Below are 14,762 nucleotides of genomic sequence, written 5' to 3' on the forward strand. Positions count from 1 at the left end.
TTGCTGCGCAGACCAATCGGTATCTGACTTGCAGCAGTGCATGCCAGTTGTAAACTTTGTCCGACTTGAGACGGCGCCAATGCCACATCACTGTGATGACGTTTGGCATCAAAGTACAGCGATAGCATTACAAGAGCAACCGGCTCCCTCAGATGACATGCCTTTCATGTTTATTCTGACACCTTCAGTTCTGCTAAGGCTCACAAATCCATATTTTTATAACAGTAAAAACCCTTTCCATGTAATCTTAATGTTATATTGTGGCATGTTTATCAAAATAAAACTGATAAGTAATATAGACCCCACTTTATTCATTTTTAAATAATACAGGCTTATGTTGAACTCTCTTCTTGTACATACAGGCACTGTATTAACTTAATCTATTCAGTGAAAAGTGTTTCTGGTTGCTACATGTAAAATTCAGATGTCTGTTTATCTGAGAAATATTACATCTAATCCACTTCGTCTGCGATAAAAAAAAGAAGAAGCAAACACCGTGCGAGCATCACTACGGGAAGCAGAAAGTGTCTGACTACACGGCTCCATTTTCAACTCCTCCCCCGACTGCATGCGGCAACTCTACCAAGTATACCTGGCTGCAGCCTGCAGAACAGGGGCTGCACTATTGGCAGGGCTACATGTGTCATGCCACCCATAACTGGTCTCATTGGTTAGTGGCAATGTAATGATGTTGACGCCTTGGTAATATCACACGAAATGCAGTTGGTACCAATGCTTACGACTCATATGTATTATTGTTTTGTTTAATATTATTGTTTCTTAATAAGCTACAACACACATTTAATACATTGTCAATTCGTTTATTATTTTTGAAAAAATGTTTTATTCATAAGGACATTTCCAAGCAAGAATCCATTTACTGCTTTACTTGGCTGATTTCGACTTATATGTCACATGGGCATTAAGAACTGTAAATCTGGGAATGTCAACAAATATTCTTGGCGTACAAATTCTTACAGTTGTTTATCTCTGGCTGTTTATTATTATTATTATTAATTATTTATATATTTGCTTTAGGAAAAAATGCACAATGAGATAGTTCATATTTAAATAAAAGTTGATTATTCTCAGCAAGAGTGGCAAGTCCTAAGACAGAGAAATTGTGAATTAACTTGATAGAGAAAGGGTAAATGGTAACAATGAATCTGTATCACTGTATCTGTATATATACATATACATATACATATGCATACATACATATATATATATATATATATATATATATATATATATATATATATATCATCGCAGAATCAATCGCAAGCACATGCCCCTGGACTTTTTCAACTCATTATGTCTGTGTGAAATAAACAGTTATGGAGATGTAGAAATTAAACTTAAAGCGCAAATCTCCTCTTGAAGATCCGGAAAAAAAAGTCTGTTGGTGCCTCAGTGACTACTTCACTCAGAGAAGCTGTCAATCACAGCTGTCAATCATGACATCACACCCCCAGTTTTTATAGCATCAAATAAATAACTAAAATCAAACTTATTTTTTAAAAAACGAACACTTCAACTTACATCAACGTGATAAAATCTAGTCCTACCTAAAATGACAGAAACCCTCTTTGGAAAAAAATTATTTGAAGTGTAATTTGATTGTTTAGTTTGTCTCACGTCCCGTTAGATTACATGGAGTGGGCGGGGTTTATGACCTATACTGCATCCAGCCACCTGGGGGCGATTTGACTTCACTTTTCAGGACTTGTGCAGCACACAGCCGCTGCTGAAGTCGAACAAACCTACTAACGTCCCTGTTTGTCAGACAGAGATGCAGGGATGTGCTGCGTGACCTGAGCCACTGCCCAGTTTCCCTCTCAGGCTGAGGTACCCCTCTGGCATGCAGAACAGCACTGTGTGAATGGACAGGAAAGGAGAGGATTTCCCATCTTTGTTAAAATCATTCTGTAATCACTCCATTAAAGATCCGCTCTGTGGTCTCCACCCCTCTCTCGACTAGAGCGATTTAGTTTTGCATTACAATCCACATTGCTGTCAGTGCTTGATCCGCTGAAGTAGTAATTTGGTAGTTTGTTTTTGTATTGCTGGTGTTTTGTTTTTGCTCCCGGTTTTCTAATAGTGCTTACAGTTGTACGAAATAGCGGCGTTCTTGGAAGTCTAAGCCAACTAATGGAGTTGATCTGATCTAATATAAATAACACCAAATTCGCTGTTCTTGGTAGAGTTTGTAGACAGTGCCTTCACACGTAAAAGGAGAGAGAGAGAGAGAGAGAGAGAGAGAGAGACAGGCTAGGGCGTTAGCTGTATTATTATTATTATTATTGGGCTGAGCCCAGATTCTTATCTAAAATAACAAGTTATTTTTGGTACAGAGCACGTTTATCTGTTTTAATAGCTGTGCATGTTTTAGCAGAACCACAGTGGGTATCAGTGACACAGTTCTTCAGAAGTGAGAAAGCTCTAAACCACATTCAGAGAATACTCTATACACGAGAAGGAATTTGTATTGATGCACCTTTTTGCCTTTACAGCTGCCCACAGCAAACATTTATAGATTAAGACACAGACCTCAGACACACAGTGAGTCAGGAAGTGTTTTTGGTGTCTCAGCCTTCATCTACTGTTGATACAACAATGCAAGACTGTCATGGATACCATGTTTCCATCTCTGGAGCTCTGATGTTGGTGATTCTTCAAGGTCTGTATTGAGATAAATATGGTAGATTCTTAGTGCACATTATCAATTAAGCTTTCTTTTTAAGGATTTACAGTAAATGAGCTTCATTACTGGTAACTTCATAAATAAGGGTCAAATGATTTTACATAACATATTTGGACTTTTTTTTTCTAAATTGCACAAGATACACAGCTTGAGTAACTGCTTAAAGACACCACTGCTGTTTAAAATATTTCTTGTGTAACTGTCAGCTCTAAACTTTTTTATCTGGAAAAAGACCTGTGAATGGCTGAGGAATGTCTCATCGTTCATCACTGTGTGCTTCCCTGAATGCGTGCATATTGACATAAAGTCTGATTTTCACACTGACAAAACACAGAGATTATGTCTGTAGTTGATGTTTATGTGTATTTACCATATATCTTTATGTGAATGTGTTGATGCAAATGAGAAAGAGGAAAGATACTGAATACTTGAGATGAAGTGTGAATTTGTAACCAATGAGCAGTCAGGTCCTCACTGTTTTTAACGGAAGCTAGAGAAACAGATGGCAAACATTTTGGACAACCCTAAACACACTCAAACTTAAAGTGTGGGGGAGTCCGTTACAGACCCACCCTGGTGTGGCACTCATCAAATGTGGCTGTTCAACTTATTAACAAGTGCAAATTATTTTAAAATAGGAACAAGAACATATACCTGATGAAAAACCAAATACATGTGGATAATCAGTGTGTGAGGAGTCGTTTGTGGGCATGCTACTATATGGAAGGAAGGGGAAATATTCGCTGCCACTCTAAATTAGCTACCTTGTATGCAGCATGACCACTCATAATTGTCAGTTCTTACTTAGAAATAAAATATTGGCACAAAGTACCCAATTAATAGATTTCAGAAAGGAATAATTGCATATTTTCCTTTGCTACAGCATGCAACCTACTGTTGATGTGGTGCTCATTAAATGGAGCTCAAAACACAGTGGCATACTGATAAAGCGTACACACATACCAGCCAATCATAATTCAAACTACACAAAGGCAGCAAAACCATGTCTCGAAATGTGGAATTAACACCAAGACTGTTACAGGAAGCATAACTATAAAGAAGACATTTTCTTGAGAAAGTGGAAAAGCCCAGTAAAACACTGTGCGTTTATTATAACATGGTTACTTACACTTGGAAATGAGTAAGACTCATCCAACAGGTTAAGGCAAATTTAAAAGATACAAAGGTTAAGGTAATTTATTGGTGTTGTAGTAGTCATTGTTATTGTAGTTGTTTGGATGGCAGTTTCAGTTTGGTGTCTGCTAGTAGAATACAGACAAATTGTTTTTGTTTAACACAAGCAGACAGAAAGCTTTCTGACATACTAATTGCTGATGTGTTATGTTTTCCCCTGCTGCAGGTGTGCTTGTTGTTTTAGCTGATACAAACACAATGATGGTGTACAGAGCTACTGGGTGCTCCCTGGATCTAACATTGAACTATTCAAAACAATCAGTGTCATCAGTTAGGTGGAAGTTCAATGAGAAACAGTTTGCTGGGTATTCTCAGAGCCAGTACTCACACCAGAATTCCCAGTTCACTGGACGGTTAAAGGAGAATAATGATAAAGTTGGAATAACTGTACAAGATCTTCAACCCCAAGACTCTGGGACATTCTCAGTAGTTGTAGATGGAACTGAAAGACAGTATCCAACACAGATATTTACAGTTTATATTCAAAGTAAGTATGACTTTTTATACAAAATTAATTATAAATTTAAACATTAATTGCATACGTACATATATTCAATTTAAACCCCCGACTCTCTGTTATATAACAGTGTTTAGTCAGACCTTAACCCTTAAATGGGTAATGTATCCTGGGAGATACAAACATTTGTTTGGAGGTGCAATGATTGGGTGGGTTTAATTTCGGTGGAAAACACTGAAGAGTGGGCTGGCTCAAGGTCGTGAGGTCTCAGGTTCTTTGAGTCTTGTACCATACAAACATTTAGGTTCCCTGGTGTTCTAGTGGCTAGCATGTGGCGCTCTCACTGCCGCACCCTGGGTTTGATTCGGGGAACCAATGCCGGCCACTGGAGTGTTGTACGAGCCAGTGCACTCTCAGTGCCAGTCCCAAGCCTGGAAAATTCAGGAAGGGCATCCTGTATAAAACATACGGGTGATCTGCTGTGTGACCCTAACAGGAGCGGCCGAAAGAGGGGGAAAGCAAACTCCAAAACTGGCATTTAATTAATTTCATTACAAATATCAATGTTGTCTGACGTTTGACAAAGTGATTTGATCACAACATTGGGCCTCATTTGTCAAGCTGGATACAAACAGATTTATATTGAAAATTGTTCAAAGGAGCATTTACACATAAAATTTGGTATTAATTAAAATCCTGTAAATTAAAAAAATGTTCATGTCCTACTCATGCTCCTGAGTGTGTGTTAATTCACGAGTTAAAAACCTAACTAATGTAAACCTCGGCTGACCAGCTTCAAATCATATAATTTCAATAAATTGCTGCACTTTTATTAAACATATTACACTGTCACATTTTAAATAGCTTATGTATTTCAATTGCACTCCCAAGTTTAATGAATATTTTCTAAAACATAGTTGTTTTTTATATTAATCACTATAAAGCAAAGTGAGATAAATCCACAAATAAAGACAAATAATCCTGGTCATTCAATTAAGAGGAAACGCTGCCATATAAAAGGAAGAGAGACTTTATGGCTCATAGCATAACTGGCTTCTGTTTGCCATAATGATTCAGTGAGCCATCTGCAGTGTGACCCATATGCCCATATATGTCATGTTAAACCATTCACCTGAATTGACCTTTTCTGTAATTTGGCTCCAGATTTTGGATGTTCAGGTACTGTTACTCTGTTCATAAATATATATTTTTACTGGCAAACATATGACTCAAAATAACTTCCACTTCTACCTCTGAGAATGTTTTTCTTGTTGTTTTCTCATCATAGAAGCTCTGTGGGCTTTGCCTTTTAGTGAGTTTTGTGAGCATCACCAAATGCAAAATCAGCTATGCCGTGTATGCACCTGGGAATTTATGAGTGATTGCATTCATCAACATACAGTATGAGTGCGAGTATGAAGAAAATCAGTGTTTTCTGAAGCTTTTGTAAATCCGGTGGAAATGTTTAGTTCAGTTTGGCTTATGCATTTACAACCAACTTCACTAAAAGACTGATAGAGGCCCAATGTTTAAAAAATGTTTTAAAGCAGTTTCTACACTTTTAATAAGCAATGCCAAAAAGCATTCATCTCATTAAAATATATACCCTAAATGGGCAATGTATCATGGAAGATACAAACTGTAAAATGAAAAATAGTTTTTCTGAGCCTTGTAAACTAGTAAAATAATAAATGCATTGTGAGTGTGTGGTTACAGTTACGTATTTGTTTTTGTGCATTTGTGTGTGTACATGTATGTTTGTATGTACATATGTATATATGTATGAATAACATAACAGTTTACCTTTACTACTAATCACACTTGTTATAGTGGCTGGGTAATTACAATATACTGCTGCACTTGCAATGATTCCTCACTTTATTTTTAAACACATATTAAGACCCCATAACAGCTGTGCAGATTGAGAAGAATCAGACGTGGAGATTGTCCACAAACAGCTGTGATGTTGATGTGAAGTGTGCAGCGCTCGGGGCTGAGAGTGTCTCCTACCTGTGGAGGGGCTATAAGACTGGGAGTGGAGCTCAGCTGCAGTTCAGTCTCTCACCAGCACTGTTACACTGAACTGCACTGCAGTTAACAACGTCAGCTCCATTTCTGCTAAAGAGACACTGAGCTGTAGCTCTGAACATCCCAGAACAGGTATAATTACACTTTTCCTGTAACTACACAAACTTTACAAAAATGTATGTGCACTGCATCAGGGGTGTGTGTGTGTGTGCTTTGTCTCACATGCAGAAACTCAATTGTCAGTTCTTAAATTGATCAGTAGTCTAGTGGCGGCCTCTCCGTATCTGCTGGTGACCATCATCCTGGGTGTAAAATGTTACAGAGCTCGAGGTAAAAACTACATAAACATAATGAATAGTCCACAGTAAAATACTATTTCACTTCTTGTTACTTATTTGTTTATTTATTTGTTCACTATTATTTTATTTCACAGGTCATCATAACAGTCAGTATGCCATGAAAGTAATTGAGGAATAAGCACTTTGCTCTCTCTGTATGAAATAAGTTGAACACTGAACTACTCAGTGGCAAACAAATTTTCTGCTACAAAGTTTATAGTTGTATAGTTTTCATTTTTATAATAATATTTTCATTTACACTCAAAGCTCAGGGGCACAGAATATTTTTACTGTATTTATGTTTGCACTCTTCTGAGCTGGATCAACGTTGGAGCTTTTCTCCAAGATTAGAGGTCACAACACTGTTATGACTGCTGGGAAAACTCGGATTGCTCTTCTTCCACTTCAGTCTCTCTGTGTCCTCTTCCAGCCCCCTGTATTTCACCAGATTCTTCTATTTCTTCATCGTATTTTGCCATCACTCGATTGCCAGATCTATCACCACTGCAGTATTCTGCATTTTATTTTAACTCTCACTGTTTACTTTTCTGTACTGTTATCTGACTGTAACTGGAGGTCACACATATTCATGTTTATCTGTCCCTGTACACAATCCCTGCCATGTTCACTGCAGCTAATATTATAATGTGTTGTAATACTGTATACTAAATGTAATCTGGTTCATGTAATCTGATCAAGTACTTGTGAACAAAGTCAGAGTATCTTTACATTTACATAAACTGCTTTATTACATTAGTAGATGTCACTTTGAGAAAACATGAGTACTAAATGTTTGCAAAAAAATGTCTGGGAGAAGTGTAAAGGGAAATAGAGAAACTGCTAGTCATATTCAATATATATATATCAATTTATATTTTATATTTATATATCATATATATCAATTTCACATGACTTCACACATGAGCTTTTTTACTGGGTTCTGTATGATCCCATTCACGTGTAATACACACTTTCTGCTTTAAAGATTTAGGCCTATACTTTAAAAATGTTTTTTAATATGTCTCTCTCTCTCTCACACACACATACACACACACACACACACACACACACACACACATACACACACACACACACACATACACGGACATGTGGTTTTGATGTAGTTTGTGTTATTGGATATTGGATATTCTGTGTTTTTGGATAGCATCTTTGTTTACATCATTAAATAAAACCATTGAGTACCTGAGTGCTCATGCTGCCCCCTGTCCACCGCCAAAAGTGACTACAGTGAACATATGAGCATCAAAACTGGACCATGGAGTAGTGGAAGAAGGAAGGTGGTCTGATTAATCATATTTTCTTTCTCATCATGTGGACAGCTGGATGCGTGTCCATCACTTACTTGGGGAAAACATGGCACCAGGATGCACTATGGGAAGAACACAAGCCGGTGGAGGCAGTGTGATACTCTGGGCAATGTTCTGCTGAGATACTTTGGGTCCTGGCATTCATGTGAAGTTACTTTGACACGTACCACTTACCTAAACATTGTTGCGGACCAAGTACAACCCTTCATGTCAATGGGATTCCTAATAGCAGTGAACTCTTTCAGCAGGATAATGCACCCTGCTACACTGCAAAAATTGTCAGGAATTGTTTGAGGAACATGACAAACAGTTCAAGGTGTTGACTCGGCCTCCAAATGCACCATATCTCAATCCAATGGAGCAGCTGTGGGATGTCCACAATTGTGTTGTCCTCACCAACAAACAACTAACATCAGGTGACAAAAAAAAAGCACAACAGATTTCAGGATGTAGTCATTTTTTCCCCAAAAAAATAAACTGATATTCAGAAACTAGGTGTGAAAATAAGTACACCCTATAAGTCAGTAACATGTAGAATCACCTTTATCAACAATAACTTGAAGAAAAAAATTTCTGTAGGGGTTTATCAGTCAAAATTTCTCCAAAATGGTGTAAGAGACTGATAAACTCCTACAGAAAACATTTTCTTCAAGTTACTGTTTCTAAAGGTGGTTCTACATGTTACTGAATTGTGTGATGTACTTATTTTTCCCACCTGGTTTCTGAATGTTGGTTTACTTTTGATTTTTTAAAATATCAGTACATTTTGAAATCTGTTGTGTTTTGTTTTTTTTTATTGTCACCTGAGGTAATTTTATGCTATATAAAAACATAAAATTAAAGGAGGGTGTACTTCCTTTTTCCTGTGACTGTGCATACAGCAAATAAAGTCTGATGCACTGTTAATGACTTTACTAAACATGTTCGGTTCTTTGAAAAGGCAAAAAAGCCATAGTCTGTGTGAGAGTTCTTTCCTCTTCTAGCCTTTTAGCAACTGACCACAAGTAAACAATATCATCATGCCCCCTTGTGTTGGTGCACTTGATCAGCTTTAAGCTGCGTGTGTAGCAGAACCACAGTGAGGCATCAGTGACACGGAAGAGAAAAGCTTTAACCCACTTTCAGAGAATACACATAGAGAACTTTCCTACAATGCTGTAGGTGCATTTATTTTGTCTTTACAGCCACATACATCAAACATTTATAGATTAAGAGACCTCAGACACACACTGAGTGAGGAAGTGTTTTTTGAGCCTCAGCTTTCATCAACTTTAGTCATTCACTAATACAGCAATGCAGGACTTTCATGGATATACTGTTTCCATCTCTGGTGTGCTGTTGTTTGCGCTTCTACAGGGTATGTACAGAGATAAATATTGGACATTTTTTAATGCACTTGGCAAATTAAGCTTTTTTAATGATTCACAGTAAACAAGCTTCCTTACTGCTAACTTCATAGGTCAAAGCAGACGATTTTACATGGCATTTGGAGATGTTCTGAAATGCACAAAATACACAGCCGAATATTTACATTAATTAATTTAGTACAGAACTTAAAGCATTTATGCAATTGTAATCATTTGCTTTTCAAATCACAGATTTGTTTTTGTCATATTCACTGAACCACTGAATATATTTTTCAGTATATATTTCAAAATTGTCCTGTACTCTCATAAGAAATTTGGCATTTGTCAGTACACTAACTGTACACCACTGATGTTCAGCATATTTCTCATGTAACTGTCTGCTCTTATCATTTTCTATCTGCAGGAAAATGATAAGATTAGACTCAGGAAACCCTAAGGTCTTTCTGAAAAAAATTAATATGGCTGTTAATGAAGTACATGCTTTCTGTGCAAGCTATTTGGTTACTGCAAATTCTAAGAAGATATAATTATGAAGAATTATAAAGAGTTTTACTGTAGTTGGTGGGCATAGTCTGTGGACAATTGAACTGAGAATTAGTTTTTAAATGATTTTGTAGTTAGGATTGTCATTTTTTTTTTTTTTTGAAATAGTGGTTTAGGTACGGACTGTCTGTGGACTTTCACAAATTATTTCAACTTCATATGAGCAGACATAAATATACATTTCTGACATATAGTCTGCAATGTGTTATCTTTTGTCTTGTGGCAGGTGTGCATGTTGTTTTGGCTAATCCAAAGACAGTGATCAGAGCTACAGGGAGCTCCCTGAACTTTCAGCCAGAATATCCAGATGGGACAGTGTCATTCGCTGAGTGGAAGTTCAATGGGAAAAAGTTTGCTGACTACACTTCAAACCGCAATTACTCATTTCCAGAATCCCAATTCAGTGGAAGATTAAAAGAGAACCATGATAAAGTTGGAGTAACTTTACAAAATCTTCAACCCCAAGACTCTGGGACATTCTCAGTGGTTCTCATTCTCAGAGCTAGAGATGGAACTAGAGAACAGCCTCCAACACAAACATTTAAAGTTTATATTGAAGGTGAGCTTTATTATTATTATTATTATTATTATTATTATTATTATTAACCAAGAGTACTACATGTCAGCAGTTAAATATAACTATGGTGATATAGCATAAATATAAGTCTAATGAATTTTTATTATTATTGGGGTTTACTACTAATCACAAATGGTATAGGTTACACTGGGTGTGTAATAAACTGCTGCACTTGCAATGATTCCTCACTTTATTTTTAAATACATATTAAGACCCCATTACAGCTGTGCAGATTGAGAAGAACCAGACGTGGAGATTGTCCACAAACAGCTGTGATGTTGATGTGAAGTGTGCAGCGCTCGGAGCTGAGAGTGTCTCCTACCTGTGGAGCGGCTATAAGACTGGGAGTGGAGCTCAGCTGCAGTTCAGTCTGTCACCAGCAGAAGGAGCTGTTACACTGAACTGCACTGCAGCTAACAACGTCAGCTCCAGTTCTGCTACAGAGACACTGAGCTGTAGCATTGAACATCCCAGAACAGGTATAATTACACTTTTCCTTCTGGTGAGTGAACATCATAGTCTCAACCTACATTTAACCAAACAAGTTTCACAAATGTATATGTGTGTGTGTGTGTGTGTGTGTGTGTGTGTGTGTGTGTGTGTGTGTGCACTGTGTCACATGTAGAAGCTCCGTTGTCAGTGCTTAAACTGATCAGTAGTCTAGTGGCGGCCTCTCCGTATCTGTTGGTGACCATCATCCTGGGTGTAAAATGTTACAGAGCTCGGGGTAAATAAAAGTAATAGTAATAAAATAATAATACTAATAAATAGTCGGTGTCCAAGATAAAATTCTTGTTATTTCTTAGCAATTTATTTATTGATTTATTTTTTTATTTTACAGGTCATCATAACAGGCAGTATGCTGTAACTGTAATTGAGGAATAAACACTTGGCTGTCTGTGGTTCCCATGTCACAGATTTACAGTTTATTGAAGCTGAAAAAAATTTACTCTGCTTAAAATATCTTGCATAGTTTTATTTTTTAAATGATTTTTTCATTTACACTCAGATCTCAGGGGCACAGAATGTACAGCATTACTGTTCTTATGTTTGCAGTTTTCTGGATTGAATGTTGGAGTTTCTCTTCCAGGTTAGGGGTCACAACACTGTGTGCCCTTATGACTGCTGGGAAAGCTCAATTTTCACTCATCTTCAGCCTTTCTAGTTCCTCTTCCAGCCCCTTGTATTTCACTCATCTTCAACCTTTCAGTTCCTTTTCCAGGCCCTTGTATTTCACCAGATTCTTGTATTTCTTCATTTGTATGTTGCCATCATTTGATTGCCAAATCTATCACAAGTGCAGTATTCTGCTCCTTTTCTATTCTCACCATCTGTTTGTTTGTCTGGCTGTATCTGGAGGACACACTGGATTTTTGTTTTCTTTTGTTTTCTTCTGCTCCCTGTGATTCCTCTCATCAGGAGATAGGACTGTCCAAACCATATTCATGTGTATCTGTCCCTGTACACAATCCCCACTATGTTTACTGCAGTTAAAATCATAATGTGTTGTAATAGACTAAATGTAATCTGGTTTGTGTAATCTGATCAAGGACTTGTGAACAGAGGAGTATTTTAATGTCAGAGTATCTTTATATGTATATAATATGCTTCATTACATTTTTGGATATCACTGTGACTGAGAGAACATTTTATTTTAGAAAAAGAGAAAGCAGGAGGGAGAGGGGAAGCATTTGTAGTTTTAATGTAAAATGTTTATTCTCTAACTATTCTCTGGATTTGGCCTTGATATCTGTTTCTGGACTGTTGTGAATGACCTCTGGACAGTTTCTGACTCTAATTTTGTATACTGGACTCTTGTATTTATTAATAAACCTCCAGGACATGGATCCTCACACATTTCCTGAGTCTTACAACTCATTACATTTAGCAGATACCAGCTTGCATTAAAAGTTTAATTTTGTGTATGTTTATAAATATGTAAGGAAAGCAGTATTTGCTGGTTAGTATTTCTGAAATGAATCAGCTAATGAAATAGTTAAACATCTACTGAAATGTATTTGTTCTGGAATACACAGTCTCTATGTACTTAAAATGAATTGACTGTCGTGCCAGCTGTAATTCAAATCACAGGTTTATATTAAAGTACTTATTATAATACATTATTGGTTTTATATATAATAACCACTTACACAGAGACTTGAAAGCCACACACTCCATGCAAACTAATTTTAAAAAATGTGTGCAATTGTTGATGTGGTGATGTTTTCTGTAAGGGGATGTATATTCAGTATTTTTTTAATCCTCTTTTTTTTTTTCAGTTTTAGTATTGAGATATGCAGTGTAGTGTCTGATCCTGAACAGCTGTATTGCACACAGTAGAGGACCACACGTTGGCCCTTAACACAATCTCCTTACCCCAAAACTGCCCAGCTGTGTCTCCATGTTCTCCTTCTACCAGATCTGCTGATAAATAATATTTTAGCTTTGAAATTTTACTTTAAGAGCATAATGGTTTGCAATAAAAAATACTTGCCAGTGGATTCTGTGTACAGTAAATGTCATTTGTAATCCCGACGAATCTAATGACTTTTAAGGGGGTAGAACACTTTTGCAAGGGACAGTAAGTTTTTTTTGGGGGGGGGGGGGGGGGTCAGTGCATGTTTATAGTAAGTAAGTAAGTAAAATTTATTTGTATAGCACGTTTCACACAGCAACGCTGACCTAAGTGCTGAACAGAGTACAGAAAGTAAAATAGAAACAGAATTAGACCAAATAAAAGCAAACAATAGACAATAGAAAAAATCAATAAAAAAAATGTTTAAACAATTAAAAATTTGATCAAAAAGCCTGGTAGAAGAGATCTGTTTTAAGCCTATTTTTAAAAGTAGTAATAGAAGGTGCAAGGCGGATGTCCAGTGGCAGTTGATTCCATAGACGGGGGCAGCGACAGCAAAAGCTCTATCCCCCTTTGTTTTTAACCGGGAATGAGGGACATACAAAAGAAACCTATCAGAAGATCTTAGACATCTGTTTGATCAATGTGGATTAAGAAGATCCTGAAGATATGAAGGAGCTTGATTATTAAGAGTTTTAAAAACAAACATCAGAACCTTAAACTGAATCCTAAAACGGACTGGGAGCCAGTGAAGCGATGCTAAAATTGGGGTGACACGATCAAACTTCTTTGCCCTGGTCAACAGCCTTGCAGCTGCATTCTGAACCATCTGAAGACGAGCCAGAGATGACTGAGGAAGACCCAAGTATAATGAATTACAGTAATCTAAGCGAGAAGTAATAAAAGCATGAATAACCTTCTCCAAATCCTGGAAAGACAAAAATGTTTTGAGTTTTGAAATAATCCGTAGTTGATAAAAACTAGTCTTAACGACCAAATTTATCTGCTTGGTTAAGCATAATTCTGAGTCCAGAATGAAGCCAAGGTTCCGAACCTGGGAAGAAATTGAGGGAAAGTGTTTATGGAGCTCGTTAATGAGACCATCTCTCAATCTCAGGGGGCCAAAAACAATTATTTCAGTTTTGTCTTCATTAAGTCGGAGGAAATTATTTGTCAACCATTTTTTAATGTCATCCAGACAGTCCAACAATGGCTGAATGGAGTCACCAGCTTACAAAGGAATGTACAACTGGGTATCATCAGCATATAAATAGAAAGAGACATTGTGAGCCCTAATAATATTCCCCAATGGCTGCATATATAAATTAAAAAGAAGTGGGCCCAAAATGGAGCCTTGAGGAACACCACTAATAATAGGACTAGAAGAAGAGCCGAAATTACCCAACGCTACCGAGAAAGACCTGTCCTTAAGATATGAGCTGAGCCATTGTAGGGCAGTGCCCTTGATACCAAACAGATGCTCTAAGCACCAGAGAAGTAGGTTATGGTCTACAGTATCAAAGGCAGCTGTAAGATCTAGTAGCATCAACACAGTATTTTTTCCAGCATCCACTGTTAGTAAAATGTCATTGGACACTTTTAACAAAGCAGACTCCGTGCTAAAAGCAGTGAAACCAGATTGTAAAGGTTCAAATAACATAGCTGAGTTTAAAAACAGTAGCAATTGAGATTGTACTACTTTCTCTAGCAGCTTTGACAGAAACGGTAGCTTAGAGACAGGCCGATAATTATTAAGGCAACCTTCATCCAAACCCTGTTTCTTAAGCAAAGGTTGAACAATAGCATGCTTAAAACAATTTGGGACCACCCCTGCATCCAAAGAAGAATTTATCAACACTTGGATACTGGG

At 37.1% G+C, this 14,762-nt stretch overlaps 1 protein-coding gene and 2 long non-coding RNA genes across 4 annotated transcripts; all 3 read left to right on the forward strand.

Annotated features, from left to right (window-relative positions):
• The first annotated feature begins 1,628 nt into the window (after positions 1-1,628).
• On the forward strand, positions 1,629-6,419 carry LOC128610366 (uncharacterized). Its single transcript, XR_008386345.1, has 3 exons — positions 1,629-2,680; positions 4,065-4,385; positions 6,256-6,419. It is a non-coding gene; the product is annotated as an uncharacterized LOC128610366 (long non-coding RNA).
• Positions 6,420-6,421: 2 nt separating this feature from the next.
• Positions 6,422-7,651, forward strand: LOC128610365 (uncharacterized). Its single transcript, XR_008386344.1, has 3 exons — positions 6,422-6,515; positions 6,612-6,713; positions 6,817-7,651. It is a non-coding gene; the product is annotated as an uncharacterized LOC128610365 (long non-coding RNA).
• A 1,027-nt stretch (positions 7,652-8,678) lies between these two features.
• LOC128610348 (uncharacterized) lies at positions 8,679-13,122 on the forward strand. 2 transcript variants are annotated; one of them, XM_053629607.1, is made up of 5 exons: positions 8,679-9,406; positions 10,186-10,518; positions 10,749-11,015; positions 11,162-11,263; positions 11,378-13,122. In XM_053629607.1, the coding sequence occupies exons 1-5, from the start codon at positions 9,343-9,345 to the stop codon at positions 11,419-11,421; spliced, it is 810 nt and encodes a 269-aa protein (XP_053485582.1). In that variant the 5' UTR covers positions 8,679-9,342; the 3' UTR covers positions 11,422-13,122. The 2 variants fall into 2 exon arrangements, with proteins under 2 accessions (XP_053485582.1, XP_053485581.1); XM_053629606.1 differs by lacking the exon at positions 8,679-9,406 and having other exon boundaries at positions 9,909-10,518.
• Positions 13,123-14,762: the final 1,640 nt, after the last annotated feature.

This window comes from Ictalurus furcatus, chromosome 7 (assembly GCF_023375685.1).
Source record: "Ictalurus furcatus strain D&B chromosome 7, Billie_1.0, whole genome shotgun sequence".
Taxonomy (NCBI): Eukaryota; Metazoa; Chordata; class Actinopteri; order Siluriformes; family Ictaluridae; genus Ictalurus; species Ictalurus furcatus.

Excerpts from the sequence above, each read along its gene's own strand:
- LOC128610348 (XM_053629606.1), top strand. The coding sequence starts at position 10,119 with ATGAGCAGACATAAATATACATTTCTGACATATAGTCTGCAATGTGTT. Across the intron at positions 10,519-10,748 it reads ATTTAAAGTTTATATTGAAG|ACCCCATTACAGCTGTGCAG; the intron begins GTGAGCTTTATT and ends ATACATATTAAG. Across the intron at positions 11,016-11,161 it reads CATTGAACATCCCAGAACAG|AAGCTCCGTTGTCAGTGCTT; the intron begins GTATAATTACAC and ends TGTCACATGTAG.